The sequence below is a fragment of the Hoplias malabaricus genome, chromosome 8, assembly GCF_029633855.1.
Source record: "Hoplias malabaricus isolate fHopMal1 chromosome 8, fHopMal1.hap1, whole genome shotgun sequence".
NCBI classification, from domain to species: Eukaryota; Metazoa; Chordata; class Actinopteri; order Characiformes; family Erythrinidae; genus Hoplias; species Hoplias malabaricus.
In genome coordinates, this window is record NC_089807.1 from 25,104,095 (window position 1) to 25,121,087 (window position 16,993).

Here is a 16,993-nt window from a genome sequence, read left to right on the forward strand (position 1 = left end):
TTTTGTGCCTTTATTTCCACATGCTATTTTACTAATTATTATGGAATTTTTATTTTTATAGATGTCTCATCTCACCTTTCTTGTAATTCATCAAGGCAATAATGTAATTGGATATTGTAAAGTATTTTTGGTTTTAAAAAAAGCCTCTCAAATATCATAAGGGGCGAAAATATAAAGTTCAAGTAAAATCAAATCAAATCAAATTTATTTATATAGCGCTTTTCACAACTGATGTTGTCACAAAGCAGCTTCACAGAATTCCAGTAAGACAAGATTTGACATGAAATGTAAAGACAAATGTAAAACCCTCAAGTGAGCAAGCCAGGGGCGACAGTGGCAAGGAAAAACTCCCCCAGCTGAGGAAGAAACCTTGGGAGGAACCAAGGCTCACAAGGGGTGACTTTTTTTTAAAGTTTGAAGTTTTTAAAGTAAAAAATTTTAAAGTTGAAATACATTAATGTTCCTGTAAAAATGCAGTAATTGTCTGGGAACTCAGCTGCCAGTTATTTACTTTTTGTTTTTTTACATTTCTTGTCAAATCTTTGTCTTACTGGAATTCTGTGAAGCTGCTTTGTGACAACATCAGTTGTGAAAACCGCTATATAAATAAATTTGATTTGATTTGAATAAAACAAAGCTTGTTTCTTTTGAAGTATAAAGCTTCATTTATTTATACTTCACAATAGTTGTTTTTTTTATGACAAAACCAAATATTCCTTAGTACTTAGTGAGAATGTAGTGGTTACATAAATTTAGTTTGTTAAATAAAGTCAGTATTATGGTATGTCCCATGACCAATGACCTCTGAATGTTTCTTGATAGTCCTTAAAAGTCCTAAATCGAAAAGAGGCTATTAAAAGACTTTCCTTAAACGTCCTGTCATAGTCCTCTGAAGGTTTCCTGGTGATCCTATAAACGTCCTGTAAGAGCATCCCCTGTAATATTTTGGCGACCCTATAAAACAACATCCAGGGGACGTTTGCAGTGTTTGTTCTGGGGACGTCCTCTGGACCATTTTTTTGTTAGCTGGGGAGTAATGAAGGTCTTTTACTTTGTTAGAGTCAATGTCCTGACAGAGTGTTGCTGTTTTTGTAATCCTTGTATGAGGTTATTTTCTAATTAAGTAATTTGTATTACAATCAGCTTGTTACCAATGAACTTTTGTTAATATATTAATTGTGTCCTATTAAGGAAAAACTCCACTTTAGTTCTGTCCAGAAAGCCAGAGATCCTCCAGGACAATGCTGAAACACAAAGTGCAGTGCATTTATGAACAGAATAATATATTACATATTCACGGTGGGAAGTCTGCAGTGTGATGCACACAATTTTTGTGGTTTCAGTGACATTTCAAATAGTCTGTTAATATTGATAAACAAAGACCACATTTCCCATCAGAATTCATTGTTTCATTGAGTTTAAAGCAACACTAATAATTTTAGCTTAAAATTACAGCTTCAAAATCATGGTAATGTTTCACTGACTTTAATAGGGAGCAGGTTCTCTGTTTCTGCTACTGTGCAGAAACAGCACATTGTAACTCTTGGAGATGCTATTTTTGGATTAAATAAGATAAAATAAAACTTCAAAATGGTCAGCTACAAGGGACAAACGACAGTGTGTAGACGGTAGTGTACAAGAGACACATGGCAGCAGGCTTTGAATGATATGCAAAAGTGAAGGTGATAACCTGATTCAAATGCTGTTGAAAATAGGCAACATTTATATATTGCTTGATTTATTTATTCGTTCAATAACATACTGCTCAGGTTAGTTGTAAAATAAATATTTTTGGTTTGTGAACGTGAAATGTAGCAGCTAGAAATAAGATTAAATATATGAAATGAATTAGTCTTATAGGTTCGGCAAATTCAGGCCACAAGGAGACTCTTAGGTGAGAAACCCGAGGTTGGGCGCACGAAGGGAAGCCGCATGTGCCAAACAAGGCGGAGTCGGAAACGCGAAAGCCAAAGCCGTGTGTCTACACTACTACACCTCCTCCACTCCCCCTCTCTTCCTCCTCCTCCTCCTCCTTTGACGGAGGCGGTTCGAGGTTGAGGAGCTCAGGGAGCCACCGCCGTGATCCAGAAACGCACTGCGTCCACCGTGACAGAGAGCCGCAGCTCCCTTCTGCTTTTACTCCGTTCTCAGCTCACAGACACAGCAGACAACCAGAAAGAGGCAGCGAGATAGAGGAGACTGTTAATCCGCACTGCTCTCGTCAAAGGCCCATTTCTCTCGTTTCCTCTCCTTGAGCACAGGGACTCCTCCAGGAATATCTCCTACCCCTGGGTGTATGCTGTGACATTCGCCCTAGAAATGGACGGTTTCGCCGGCAGTTTAGGTGAGTGTGTCCTCATGCTGCGCTACTATTAATAGCATTGCCACAGCAGCACAAGGCTAATTCCGTCAGAGAGGAAAAGAAAGAGCTGGTGAGGAATGTGTTTTGTCTAAAAAGCTAGTGCTATACACGTGTCAACGGCGTAGAGCTGAAACCTGTATCCGCTCTCCACCTTTCTCACGTTTTTTTTACCACGAAATGATCACCGTTTGGCAAATGGTAAGCTCTGAAAGGAGACACGGATTTCACTCTGCGTGTCACAGAACAGCAACACGGCCCAGTTTCTGTTCTGCTCTGTTTATTTCCGTCGTTACACACAGCCCTTTGAGGAGAGGCTGGAAAATGTTGTCGTGTAGTCTTTTCTTGAAAATCAGAGCTTCGGTCAGTAAGATAGAATTAAGCCGTAACCTGGTTTGTGTAGGCTGGATTTTCTGCGACACTGTCGGGCAGATATGAGTTCTGTCCCGTGAGTGTCCCTGACAAAGGCAAGTTGGATTGGTTTATTTTATTGTTTTATTTCTGTCTGTTTGTCTGTCCTAGGCTAGACCCCAGCTGCATGCAGATCTGCACTGAACCGAAAGAGCGGCACAGCAGTGTGGTGTGTGTCATTCAGTTTGACTGACAGGTGTCAGATGCAGTGAGCTGAGAGAGAAACCTTAGAGTAGTGATATAATAGCTTTTAACAAAGGAGAACAAAAATATCCTGTGGATATCACAGTCAGTATATACAGTGTCCACACTGTAAGAAGATGAGAAATATGTTCTGAACACCTTGTTTTTATAGTAAATGATGACAATAGTATAATCTATTCAAATCTAAATCAGCTTTTCACAATCCTATTCCAGCCTTAGCCAATCACATCGCCTGGTTGGAACTAACTGTTGTATAATGTTAATTATATGACAAAGGTATTGTGTCATTTTTGCACTTATAAGATTAAGGCCACATCGAATCATCAGTGTTATGTCAGTGGTTTATGCAGTAACCTGCAGAGTCAGTTGGTATGTCATACTACGTGACCAAAAAAAAAAGAAAGAAAGATATATATGTAATGAGACACAAGCTGGTTTCCCCAGATTGAATTATGTGAACTTTACATCAACATTCACAAATATGTAGCATATGTACATATGGGCATATGTAGGTATGTTGTAGCGCTATGAACTCAGCCTAAAAAAACATGTTATCATACATTATATGGAAAAGGTTTTCTTTTGTGCAGTGAAACTTTGGCCCATGAGCACCAGCTTTGATGTATATTTCAGGTCTGCAAATGTGTTTTCCTATCATATCTGAAGATTGAGGGAGCACAGTGATCCTTACATAACTTCATATCTCCTATTTGCTTGGTTATGCTCTCTGCAAAGGGTTGTGCATGCTAACAGTTTAACAATCTGTCTTACTTCAAGTTGCCATGGTGATGACTTCCTGGCTTTGGGCTTGTCCTAATGAATCAGGAAGATTGTCCTGTCCTTCAATGGCAGAAATATACTTATTCAGTCAATAGGACATTCTCCCCTTCTCTCTCATGGTATACCATGGTGATATACAGCATATAGCAGAGCATCACTTGCTTTCTGTCCTAGTGGGGATGTCTGCCTTGCAGTTTTGTGCAATTGCCCTAACTAGATTTAACCACGTTTCATTGATCTGTATCAAATTGCATATTGTGATTCATTAGTAATCTGTGTCATCATTTTTCCATTGTAAGGCTACCACTATGTTGTGTGGCTTGACTACGGTTGCTAGATTAAAAGACAAGGCGAAAGGTAATCTGTTCGGCTGGTGATGCAGCTGACGCAGATAGAAACTAATTCAAGGAAGTTTTGTCTCCACACGTAGATTCTGCTTCAACTTAAGCATACATGTTTGTGTGTGCAGTCTCCCACAACCTCAGTGTCTATGTCAGTGGAGGAAATGTCAAAGGTGCAGCTAACATTTCTGTGGGCAGTCTGACGGCTGCTATGCGAGCAGTCAAGCATACATGATATGGGATTAACACTATCAGTCATCTGTATGTGGCCTACCATTGGTTTTCTTAGCATGGTGATAGACAACAACAGATTGATTAATTTAACCACTAATCCAGGATAATCCATTTTTATATACTTCCTTTTCCTCTTCTACTTTACATGTAAATAGAGGAAAGTGTGTTAATGCATATCCCTCATACAAATATAAGCTCATGGCTAGAGATATTTAGATGTGAAGCAAATCAGTATACTACTGTCTTGCGTTTTACTCACACGCTCCCTAAACATTCACTCTTACTGGTCTACAAGGGGCGCTATTTCTCTCACACTCATCACATTTAGGAATTGCTCCGTTAGGAGCGCCAATGCATCCCATCAGAGGTACTACATCAGGTGCCTTTGTTTATAATATTGCACTTTTATAATGTTGAATAGTTTGTATTGCTAATTCATTTTTTTCTAGTGGATTCATTTCCTGTTTTTAATATTTTGGAAAAGTTTATTTTTTAGTTTTAGCACCAGTACATCCCTATTTTGATCTGTTTATTTTTATGAAAAGCTTGTTGAGCTTAAAAACTTTTAATTATTATTATTGAATAACTACTGTACATTATAGGTAATTGCTCTGAAATGTAATAGTTATGAGTGTGAGTAAAGTATGAATCAGCATGCAGGTCCTTATAAGTATTCAGGGTTTGCTAAGTAACTAGTATTTACAGCCTTTCATAGCCTTGTCCTGACTCTGTCCATGGTAATAAACTGAGGAATTCTTTAGACTCTAATATGTTTAGCCATGACATTGTTAGAAATATTTGTGCATCTATAAAACCAGTGCAACTTTGTTTCTGATACACAGCCTGATTCCTGCTTTGTGTATCCTGTTCTTCAGACTTATGTATGTATATTGACAGTTGTAGGTCAGCAGGGTTGAAAGTTTTTTTTTTTTTTTTTTTTTGTCTTGTGATCACCATTGCAGCATCATTTCTTCAGGCATTTTGGGTCCAAGTACTGAAACACACTATCCCATCACCACCACGTCACTGTCACTGCAGGTATGAGGATGATCCGCCAACGAAATCAGATCTGCTCTGAGTGTTTTGTGGGACACAGAATCCCTCTTCTATTGTAAAGCAACCTTGGTTTTGTGAAAGGCGCTATATAAGTGTAACTTATTATTATTATTATTCTACAACTGACAGACACACTGAGTCCACTGGCTATGAGAGAGGTCAGCATGTATACCCCATATTGCTGCTTTATAAGGCTTCATAAATTGATGTTATAAATAACAATCCATCAGGAGGTCAGGAGGAGCTGTAAAGCCATATTGATAACTAAATATAAATGCATGCTTCATTCCCATAAGTTGTCACAGGTAAATAGGATTTCTCAGTTAGTTCTCAGGAGTGTTTGGTTGCGGTTTAGATGGGAGGAAAGATTTTTACTTTATGTAATCGCACCATGGTTAAAATTTCACGTGCTTTGTTCTTTGCTGACTGTTACACCATACGTTTTGATACGTTTTCCTTTGTTCAGCATGATTCTGCGTTTCACATGGAACTTTTACATTTTTTGCATTACATAATGCATGTTTGTTTAGCTGTATTGTGATTTTAGTCTGATGGTCTGTGAGAGAGTGTATGCATGTGTACAGGCCTGCATGCTATTCTCACTTCACAGAAGTCAGTTGCATTAGGAAAGACAAGCAGAGGATCAGGTTACAAAATTGGAAACAAAGAGGCGAAGAGAAAGGGAACGCATTGAGAGAGGGAAGGAAAAATTCTGGAAAGAGACGCACATGCGTTCGAGCACTTCCAGATGCAGGAATGCTTGCCTCCCAATTTTGTGCATTCCTCAACCCATTTTTCCCTCATAACAATGGATTGCATTACATCTGGAATGAAGGGGAAAAAAGTGACAAAGACAGGCAGAAGGAGAGAAAGAGTAATAGAGAATATGTGAATAGTAAAACACTGGGCATTTGATTAGAGGTGTGTTGAAAGCTGTTTACTGTTTCTGTATTCCCTGACTCAGCTTTCTCAGCGCTTCGGAAAAGATAAGGAAATTAATTTGTGGATGTTTGCTGGTTGAAAGATGGACATGAGTGTCATTTAGAGTTGTTTGTAGTGGATGTATTCTTAAAATGGTCCCAACATATATGACACTAATATATAGGCTATTAAATGGAGAAGCGGTACAGTGGTCCTCTAGTATTAAATATGGAGCAGCATTTGTCTGGGTGTTGGGGTTGCACTAGCTTGACGTTTTAAACGAGATGGTTAACTTCCCTGCCGTGTGTGCTGTTGAGGAGGAAGGCAGTGCCAAGGCTGCTGTTTGTAAACATTGTGGCTAGCTGGGGGGCCATGCCAAACTTTGATTTGTGCCATCTCACAGGCTCCCATATATATTCATATTCTTAAAGAGAATTGTGTTTTCTCTTTGTCTGTCTCTTTTTTCTTCCTACTGTGCTTCTCTCTTTCAGCAGGTTTGCCCCTAGGCTGCGCTGCATTTACTACAGTGCTAAGTAGGGACAGCAGGAAGTGCATTGGTTGATTTCAAACCATGTCTGATGTCAATTTCCTGACAAGTGCATATACACACACAGAAAGAGAGGGAGAGAGCATTAGAACCCTTGATTCTAGCCATGCTTTTGATGTGTGTATTAGCCGTGCACAGTGGGAGCACAGTCAGAGAGACAAAACCATAATCAGGATTAAAAAAAAGTCTTGTGCTTCTGGAAAAGTGTGTGTGTGTGTGTACTTATCAGTAAGAGGGGGGTGGGGTGGGTTTTAGGTGTAATCTGTGTGTGTCTGGGTCAGAGGGCCTTCAACAGGGGGCCTAATAATTTTTAGTTAATCTAAAAGACTAAAATGGCATATTTATTATTGTTTTCATTAAGATGACATTGGAATTTATATAAAATTTGATGTAGTCTACTATTCACATCATGTAGATGTCGATATTTGGCTCTGTGTTTAAATGATTAAAAATGAGACATTGAATCCTACAATAATATTGCAGTTAAAATTCAAGGTTTCAGGTCTCACAGTGAATGATGTAGCAATATCGGAATGCCAGTCAGATATTCATCAGCAGAATCAGAAGGAGAAGAAGCTGCTCTTATGTCAGGTTGCTCTGCAAAGACCAGATTTATTTGTGTAAACTATTTACATGGACAGAGGAAAGGAAGCACAGCAGTCACTTTTCATATATATGCTGTGTTATAGTCGTTTCCTCCAAATAATTATCACCCCTCTTATTTGTTGTACTTGTTTAAAAAAAAAAAAAATATATATATATATATATATATGTGTGTGTTTAGTCAGTGGTATTTAGTATGAGGATATGATGGCAAAATGTATCTGCTCTAATTCTGATTGATATGAGAGACTCAAAATCAACCGAGGGAAAACCGTAAAAGCAGAATTTTGCAGAAAAATTTATATCAGTATATATTTTTTTTTGTCCAATGTATGCCCATAAATATGTTGGAGTCATATACTTGGCCATATGTGTGTACACGCTAGGGATGCAATTGTTGGCATGAGTTGCTGTTTTACTGTTAACAGGCAAACCTAAAAATCATGTACATGTATTTAATTTCTGTATTATTGCACTATTATGATATATTCTGTATTAATGTGATACTGAAAAATAATATTTATTCTTTTTAAATACCAATGAATATTAGCACTAGGTAGGGTCTTTTTACATAAAACATACCAAATTCAGCACCCAGTTTGGTTTAGCAAATTCTGAAATTATTTAGTTTATAGAAAACCATGCACTCAAACATTTGTATTGGTTGTTTTACCAGTTAACATGCCCAGTGCAAAAAATGAATCAGCCCAGTACAGAGAGGCAAAATGTTTCAGTGTGGTAAGAGCAATCGTCACATGTGTATGACTTGGCTAGGCGTCCAACTGGAAGATGGGCATATGTCCATATTTTTTGTGCTTTCATGAGCTGAGTCATATAGTGTGCTCTGACAGCACTAACAATACTATGCATTGGGGTTGGAGTTTACAGGAATGGAATTGTGAACCACTCTGAAATGTATATCTAATGTTTCACTAGTGGAAACCAAAGTTGTGTGTCTTCCACTATGTGCTGTTGCTTGTTAGCCAGGATACCTACATTCAATAGTCTTTCTGCTATTACACGTATATTACCTATTCACACAAATAGAACAGTGGTAATTTGCTTTAATAACACAGTCCTGACATATGTGGTGATCATGAAATGAATGCGAAAGGCAGTATGAAGAAATCGTGGGAAATCAAGTGGTATATAAACTTGATTAAATTCATGCTCACAGATGTATAATGACTAAATGGGAACTCCATTCATGAGGCAGTTGGTGTATTTACTAAAGGTGTAAGTATACACTCAGTAGGGATGGGCCTGACAATTTGATCAATTGAGGAAGTTATTTAAAAAAAAAGTAATAAATTAGCACAATGGATTAAATGTGAAAGAGGAGGAACAGATATCTGGCTAATGTGCTTGTCTTGAGCTGGAGCCATTAGAGATTATGTTTTCTGGGGCAGGGATGAAGGAAAGAAAGAAAAATGTATTAGTATGAAAGAGTTGCATTTCTTAATAGTAACGCTAAAGCTGGTAGGAGGGAGGAGTGTATGGAGAGGTTGTTGATTTCACTCATACCATCTTAACACACACTATCCCATCAACCACCACGTCACTGTCACTGCAGGTATGAGGATGATCCGCCACCCAAATCAGATCTGCTCTGTGGTGTTTTTTTTTTTGGGTCTAACCACTGGAGAACAGGGTGAAAGGGTGCAAACAACAGAGGGACTTCAGTCTGTAACTGTAGAACTATAAAGTGCTCCTGTGGACAGTGATAGACAGTGAGTGCAAGAACAAGAAGGTGATCATAATGTTATGGTTGATTGGTGTAAGTTGCAGATTGTTACATGTCATTTAAATGTATGCAGCTTTTAGACATAAAGAATAAGTGTCATGAATGTAACTGTAACTGAATGTAACTAAGTGTCATGAATATTTACATTAATTTACAAGGAATCTTTTTTAAAAATCATTCAGAGCAGTATATTGGCTGTTTTTCTGAAATGACTGCATGAAAAATCACAACATGTTTTTGTTACCACCATAATAACTGTGATTGGATAGTCTGCCATTCCATCATTCACTTCTTCAGAAGTCTTTATTTAAGTGTGTTTGGGCTTTTGTCATGCAACGATGTTTTGTAGGGACCAGTGTTAAGTTCCTTCACATAAGAAATTGGGAAGTAAGGCCAGTTTGTTTTATGTACTGTGACTGATGAAGATGGCACATGTGATGTGTGATGGCAGTGAAAGACAGAGTATGTGTGTTTGCTAGTTTTAGCGCTCAGTAGCTCTGGTTATTTTTAGATGTTTGTCACCTACAAATCATGAATGTGCAGTGTCTGCCATTTTCAAGAGCTATGTGCCCCCACGCTTTTCTTCTGAAATGCTAACCTTTACAGCATGCTGCCCACAGTCATACACAGGTACACACACACACACACACACATATATATATATATATATATATATATATATATATATATATATATATATATATATATATATATATATATATATATATGATAATGTAATGTGAGAATATAAACGATAGACAGGTGGCAGTGTTGACATGACTGAGGAGCTCATGTGATGTCTGTGTACAGTTAAATGCTGGTGTCTGTCTTCCAGTTTTACCATTTCTGAGGGCTTGAGCTTTAGCTGGTTTAAGGTTCATACATTGCCCAATTTTTTTGCCCAATTTCATCCTGTTTATCAATGGTCAAGACCACCACAGAGCACATGTGATTCGGGTGGTGGATCATTCTCAGTGCTGCAGTGACTCTGATGTGGTGGTGGTGTGTTAGCGTGTGTTGCACTGGTACAAGCGGATCAGACACAGCTGTGCTGCTTGGGTTTTTAAACACCGTATCCACTCACTGTCCACTGTTAGACACAAGTACCTCATCAGGCCAACTTGTAGATGAAAATTCAGAGATAGTAGCTCATTTGTTGCTGCACACTTGGTGTTAGAAAAAGAAATGTATGTATACAAAATATATTTTAAAAATGATTTAGTTCAATTAACATTTGGGGAACAGGCAGGAAAAGAGTGTGAAGAGAGACAGTGAATGACTTGAAGAGACAGATGAAAGGAATGGAATTTTAAAAGTTTCTGAGAGGAAAAAATATGAGAAAAGAGTCAGGAAAAAAAAGAAAGCAAATCAAGAGTCAAGACAGCCTCTGTGGAAGCCAGGCTTTCATTGGGTGTTTTTCTGATCTTCAGTTATCCATGCAACCTTAACCACCCCCTGCCCCTCTCAAGTTCTACGTCCAGATGCTTCTTTTCCCGGGACCAACTTTCTCTTGCTCGCTATTTCTATGCTTTCCCTCTCTTCTTTCTAACTTCTTTTCTTTACTGCAAAAATACAGAAAAAGAAGGGGAGAAAGGTGAGGTAAATATCACTAACAGCAGCATTTCAGTTAGACGAGTGTCAGCATGTCAGTATCAGGTTTGATTTCCTCAGCAGCCTTGCAGCAAAATGCCTCTCACATTTGCTGATCTCTAAGTCTCATGTACATGCTGCAGAATGTGATCTGTGCTCATGCATAGATACTTCAGCATATGCAGGTCCCAAAGAATCAGGGTTAGTGATAGTTAGTTATAACTATAGATAGATGGTTAATGACTTCGCTTAGTGCCAGCTGCAGGGTGGTCCTCTCTCTCTCTCTCTCTCTCTCTCTCTCTCTCTCTCTCTCTCTCTCTGTCTGTCTTTCTCTTTCACTAGTCTCTCTCTCTTTCTTCCTCTCACTCATATTTGTTAATTAAGGGTAAATTCAGCCACAGGCATAATGCCTTTTGATCAGGACTTTCCCTCTCACCTGCTGGCTTTATACCAGTTTCTTTATGTATGTCTTTCTGAATGTTTGCATATCCGTAACCAGGAGTAAGTACTTAGTGTATTTACATGGAAATCGACAGTGTGCGGTTAAACTGGCTTACTTACCGGTGCAAAAAAAAGGTGAATCTGTTAGTAACCTGAAATTTTTCCAAGCAGCTGCATGTTAGAATGGACGCTTAATTTCCTCATACATGCAGTCATTCATACCATTGCACTAACAATGTATGGTGGCTGCTTGTTCCTTTATACCATTTTAAAGTCATTGACAGCCTTGTGGATCTACTTTACATATTATAAAACAGACACAGAATTTGCTGCCCACACACTGCTAAAATTTCCTGCTCAAAATGCCCTTCAGTCAACAATACAAGTCCACACTACGCTCATAAACCACAAAGCCATAAACATTCAGGTCAGAAAAACAACTTTTTTTATCATCTATGTTCCACAGAAAGATATATTTTTCTTGTTAACTTACTCTGATCTGCCTGCAGCAAGCAGTTGTGGATTTATAGACTAACCTATCATACACAAACACTGACAATTGCTGCACACCTGTGATTTAATTCAAACAGAGATATATGCAAGTACTGCTGTCAGCAGAAAATTCTAGAGAGCTATTTGGCTTTTTTCCAGCCTCTTCTATGGTACAACATTGTGTGTGCAGTCTAAGGTTGTGTTGGATCTGCTCAACTGCCAGTTAAGAAGACACAAGAACTTGTTCAAACACAAGTCTGTCAGGTTTTCTGTGACTGTATAATCATTAGCTATGCAGTAGACAGGAATGTTATACGTGTTTTCTTCTGCACAGAATGTTTTTATGGGGATTCCTGTTGCTCTGTATGAATATGAAAAAATTGTCATGAATAATTTTGCTGAGATTCTGTAAAATGCTAATTTTTAATGACTCAGAATACTGCCGTAAATAGTTTGTCATGAATCCTCGCATAACATGAGGCTGAGGGCTTTTCCATAATAACTGATATAGGTTTAGTTATTTTATAAATTTTGTGTATATATAGACAGTATTGTGTATTATGTACAGTGTTAACTGTGTCGTTGGCTTTGTAATTTGACATTCTTCATGTATGGAGACTTCTGTTTGGCCCAGTCCATTATACAGAAATGGAAAGACCTGCCATACTGATTGCACTTGTCAGAACAGTCAGTTGTACAGAAACTCAAGTTCTATTTGGTGTTTGTGAAATACCTTAGGTGCTGGTCTTTCTCTCTCTTTAAAAAATGTGTCTGTTAATACTCAAAAATGTTGAGAAGTAATTGTATTACTTGAAATTAGTAGGTGTTGAATGTTATCTGTGGGTTGAAGCAACATATATTTTTTGGGTTCGGTCAAAATTGTAGAAATATTTCATGTAACTGGGTGCAAGACCAGCAATAACCTCAAAATATAAAGCAACAATGGATAGATCTGTGAGATGTGACAGTTTCTACCTTAACTGAAAACACTAATGAGAACAGGAATCAGGATCATTTTGAATATTATCATTTACAACCATCTAAAATGTTGCATAAAAAACTCAAGGGTGCTAAACTGATATTACTTTAGAACAGGTTAAAGCCTAATGAATCAAATTAAGCCTTGTCCTTCGCTCACGGTATCTGTGTCATAAGGATATGTATCACCATAATTAGGTCAATGCTGCAACAAGCAAATTGTTCCAGTGAGATTTCAAGAAAGAAAATGTGTAAATTAGTACTTTTTTAGACTTTTCTCAGAACTGAAGAAAAGAGAATTTTCCTGATTAGTATTAAACACCATATTCACAGCTTGCATACCTGAGTAAAACAGGATGCACAATACAGTATTTACCAGTGTGCTTGCAGCTGGGCTTGTTATGCAGTGCAGTGTAATAGTAGAGTTTCCACTCCAGTCCTATGGCCTCTTGGTCCTCCCTTCTCTCTGCCAGGCTAATTGGAAACAGAGACATCAGGAATGAAGGTAACGCTGCCAAGAAGGGCAGTGGTGGGCGGCTCAATCACTTGCTTGCCTGCCTGCCCGATCGCCCATTCGCTCGCTTTGCGAGCCTTGGTTTTGCAGGGATCAGGAAAACTGTGTCTCCATATCCTCACTTCAGCCACTGGACAGTAAAGTGTTCAGCAAAAAATAACTTTTGCTTATGTTGCATCATGGGATTGCTGGAACAGCTGAAGAGCAGAATAATGTTATCTCAGTAGGCAGCATACTGAAGGTATCTAAGAACGGGCTTAAATATCGAGAACCCTCTATCCCAAATTTTTTGGGGTTTTTGCAAGCCTTAATATTTAGTTTCTATTAATTAACATGTTTTTCATAAAATCTACTTTTTCTGAAGTCCGTTTTATATATTGTGTAAATCAAATCTGCATAAATCTTAATTTCTGGGAGCCCGAGAGTAATATGTAACCTCCGTGGCCTCTGGTTTCAGCGCTGCTGTTTTCTCCAGTCCTGCCTCAGGGAGGACTGATATCAACACAGCTCTGCCACTTGCAATACTTCCTCGAGCTTGGAAGCGAAGATGGTGGCAGAGCTCTTTATTTTAAACACTGAGTTAGTAAGAGAGATTAGCTGAGGGTGCTCTGCACCTCTCACAGGTCTGAACACGTCCCATCAAAAACTATTAGGCAGATTAAGACTTGTGCAGGAGAAACACATTGGCAGAGACATGGAGAAAGAATAACAGCAAAACACTGAAGGATGGGAACTATAAAAAGACAATTTGTACAGATATTCTGTAGATTTTCATAGACTTTGTCATTGCAGCTTTGGTCAATTTGCTGTCCTTAATTCCTTATTTAACAGGAATGATACATATTCATTATATCACATCTTTATTTCCCAAATTTTGCAAAAAAACCAAGACGCTGGTTTTATATATATATATATATATATATATATATATATATATATATATATATATATATATATATATATATATATATATATATATATATATACATTTTTTTTTATTTAATATTATAGGACACACACCCCCACCACCACCACCTCATTACTTACTCAGAATGCTTCATTACCAAATATGTGACTTACTCAGCTGTGCAACATCATGTAGGTTCATGTAAAAATCCATGTTTCTTCAGCTGAGCTTTTAGCCATTGGAGAATTTTTCTTTAACAAGCTTAAGCTCTGCTGGACTCAAAGCAGAGGTCATCTGCAGTTCACAGTGGCTGCTTTGGGTTGAAATGACTCACTAGTCACCTGCTGACTTTTGTTTTAGCCTCAAGTGAAATGATAAGTTTTATTAATTAATTAATTAATTAATTATGTTTTTACATCCATCCATCCATCCATCCATCCATTATCCACCGCTTATCCGGGTCCTAACCCTGTCTCTAAGGGAGAGTCCAGACACCCTGCGGAGAAAACTCATTTCAGCCGCTTGTACCCGCGATCTCGTTCTTTCGGTCACTACCCAAAACTCGTGACTATAGGTGAGGGTTGGGACATAGATTGAACGGTAAATCGAGAGCTTTGCTTCTCTGCTCAGCTCTCTCTTCACCACAACAGAGCGGTACAGAGCCCGCATTACTGCTGACGCTGCACCGATCCGCCTGTCAATCTCACGCTCCATCTTTCCCTCACTCGTGAACAAGACCCCGAGTTATTTAAACTCCTCCACTTGAGACAGGATTTCACTTCCAACCTGGAGAGAGCACTCCACCCTTTTCCAACTGAGTACCATGGACTCGGACTTGGAGATGCTGATCCTCAACCCTACTGCTTCACACTCGGCTGCAAACTGGTCCAGCAAGAGCTGGAAGTCCCGGCTCGATGAAGCCAACAAGACCACCACATCTGCAAAAAGCAGACATGGAATCCTGAGACCACCAATCCAGACACCCATCTGCCACTTGGCTATGCCGAGAAATTCTGCCCATAAAAATTATGAACAGAACCGGTGACAACGGGCAGCCCTCTCCAGTACCCCTGCATAGACCTTACCAAGGAGGCTGAGGAGTGTGTTCCCCCTATAGTTGGAACACACCCTCAGATCCCCCTTTTTAAAAAGGGGAACCACCACCCCAGTCTGCCAGTCGCCTGATGGTTTGCCAGAAACGTCTCGGAGGCGACCGAAAGTCGTTTTCCATGTTCTCACCAAACTCCTCCCACACCCGAGTTTTTGCCTCAGTGACAGCCGAATCCACGAGCCGCTTGGCTCCTCGGTACCTGTCGGCTGCCTCTGGAGTCCCCTGAGCCAACCAGGCTTGATAGGACTCTTTCTTCAGCTTGACAGCCCCCCTCACCCGGAGTGTCCACCACCGAGTGCGGGGATTGCCACCCCGACAGGCACCGACAACCTTGCAGCCACAGCTCCGTTCAGCCACCTCGACAATGGAGGTCCGGAACATGGCCCACTCGGACTCAATGTCACCAGCCTCCCCCGGGATGCAGTCGAAGCTCTGCCGGATGTGGGAGTTGAAGATCTTTCTGACAGGTTCCTCTGCCAAACGTTCCCAGCAAACCCTCAGCATACATTTGGGCCTGCCAGGTCTGTCCGGCATCCTCCCCCGCCATCTGATCCAACTCACCACTAGGTGGTGATCAGTTGACAGCTCAGCGCCTCTCTTCACCCGAGTGTCCAGAACATATGGCCGCAGGTCAGATGATACGACTATAAAGTTGATCATCGAAATGCGGCCTAGGGTATCCTGATGCCAGGTGTACTTGTGGACACCCTTATGCTCGAACATGATGTTTGTAATGGACAAACTGTGATGGGCACAGAAATCCAATAACTGAACACCACTCGGGTTCAGATCAGCGGGGCCGTTCCTCCCAATCACGCCCCTCCAGGTCTCACTATAGTAGAGCCCAACTATATCTAGCCGGTACCTCTCAAACTCGCGCTCCAGCTCAGGCTCTTTTCCCACCAGAGAGGTTACGTTCCATGTTCCAAAAGCCAGTTTCAGTAACCGAGGATCAGAACGCCAGGTACCCCGACCCCGACCGCCACCCGATCCACAATGCACCAGACCCGGATTACTACCTCTCCCACATGTGCTGGGCCCATGGGAGAGTGGACCCATGTAACTCCTTCGGGCTAAGCCCGGCCGGACCCCATGAGTGAACGTCCGCCACCAGGCGCTCGCCAAGGAGCCCCTCACCCAGGCCTGGCTCCAGGGTGAGGCCCCGGTAACCCTACTCCAGGCAAGGGAGGCTGTGTCCGTGATCTTGTCTTTATGGATCAGTCTTTGTCTGGCCCATCACCTAGGACCAATTTGCCTTGGGAGACCCTACCAGGGGCTATTGCCCCCGAAAACATAGCTCCTAGGCTCATGCAGGCACGCAAACCCCTCCATCACGTTAAGGTGGTGATCCAAGGAGGAGTGTTTTTACATGACTGACAATTTAATGGACCCTACTGTCATTTCTGTTATTTTGCCTTTGACTTGCCTTGAGTAGTGTCTGGCTCTGGCTCATGTCTTTGTTTGTCTTTGGTGATGACTGTGCCCTCCAATCTGTGTCAAGCTGGCCTGTGATGCAGCCCATTCCGAAGGCACACTGTGATACAGGGTGTGGTGCTTGACTTGTGGCACGAACAATCCAGCCTGAGGACTTTTTTGGACCTGGTCTTCTATGTTTGTGTATGTGTGTGTTAACAGCAGTCCTCTGAGTGGACTGTCTGTCTTTCTTGCTACTGCACTTCAGACATTATGAAGGCCACTGGTAATTGTCTATATGCAGAAAGTAATCATAGAATTATAGGGCAGATTGAGTGTGTGTCCAA

The 16,993-nt window shown here is 40.2% G+C and overlaps 1 protein-coding gene across 2 annotated transcripts in view; it reads left to right on the forward strand.

Annotated features, from left to right (window-relative positions):
* Window positions 1-1,959: 1,959 nt before the first annotated feature.
* Window positions 1,960-16,993, forward strand: part of LOC136705752 (echinoderm microtubule-associated protein-like 4) — a 72,580-nt gene continuing 57,546 nt past the window's right edge. Inside the window, exons 1-2 of one of the 2 annotated variants that reach the window (XM_066679494.1) lie at window positions 1,960-2,344; window positions 2,882-2,939. Coding sequence is in view for 1 of the 2 variants with exons in the window: in XM_066679493.1 (XP_066535590.1) it covers window positions 2,320-2,344 (25 nt within the window). In the remaining variant the exon portion in view is untranslated. The remainder of the gene's footprint in view (window positions 2,345-2,881; window positions 2,940-16,993) is intronic. The other variant, XM_066679493.1, reaches the window with a different exon arrangement.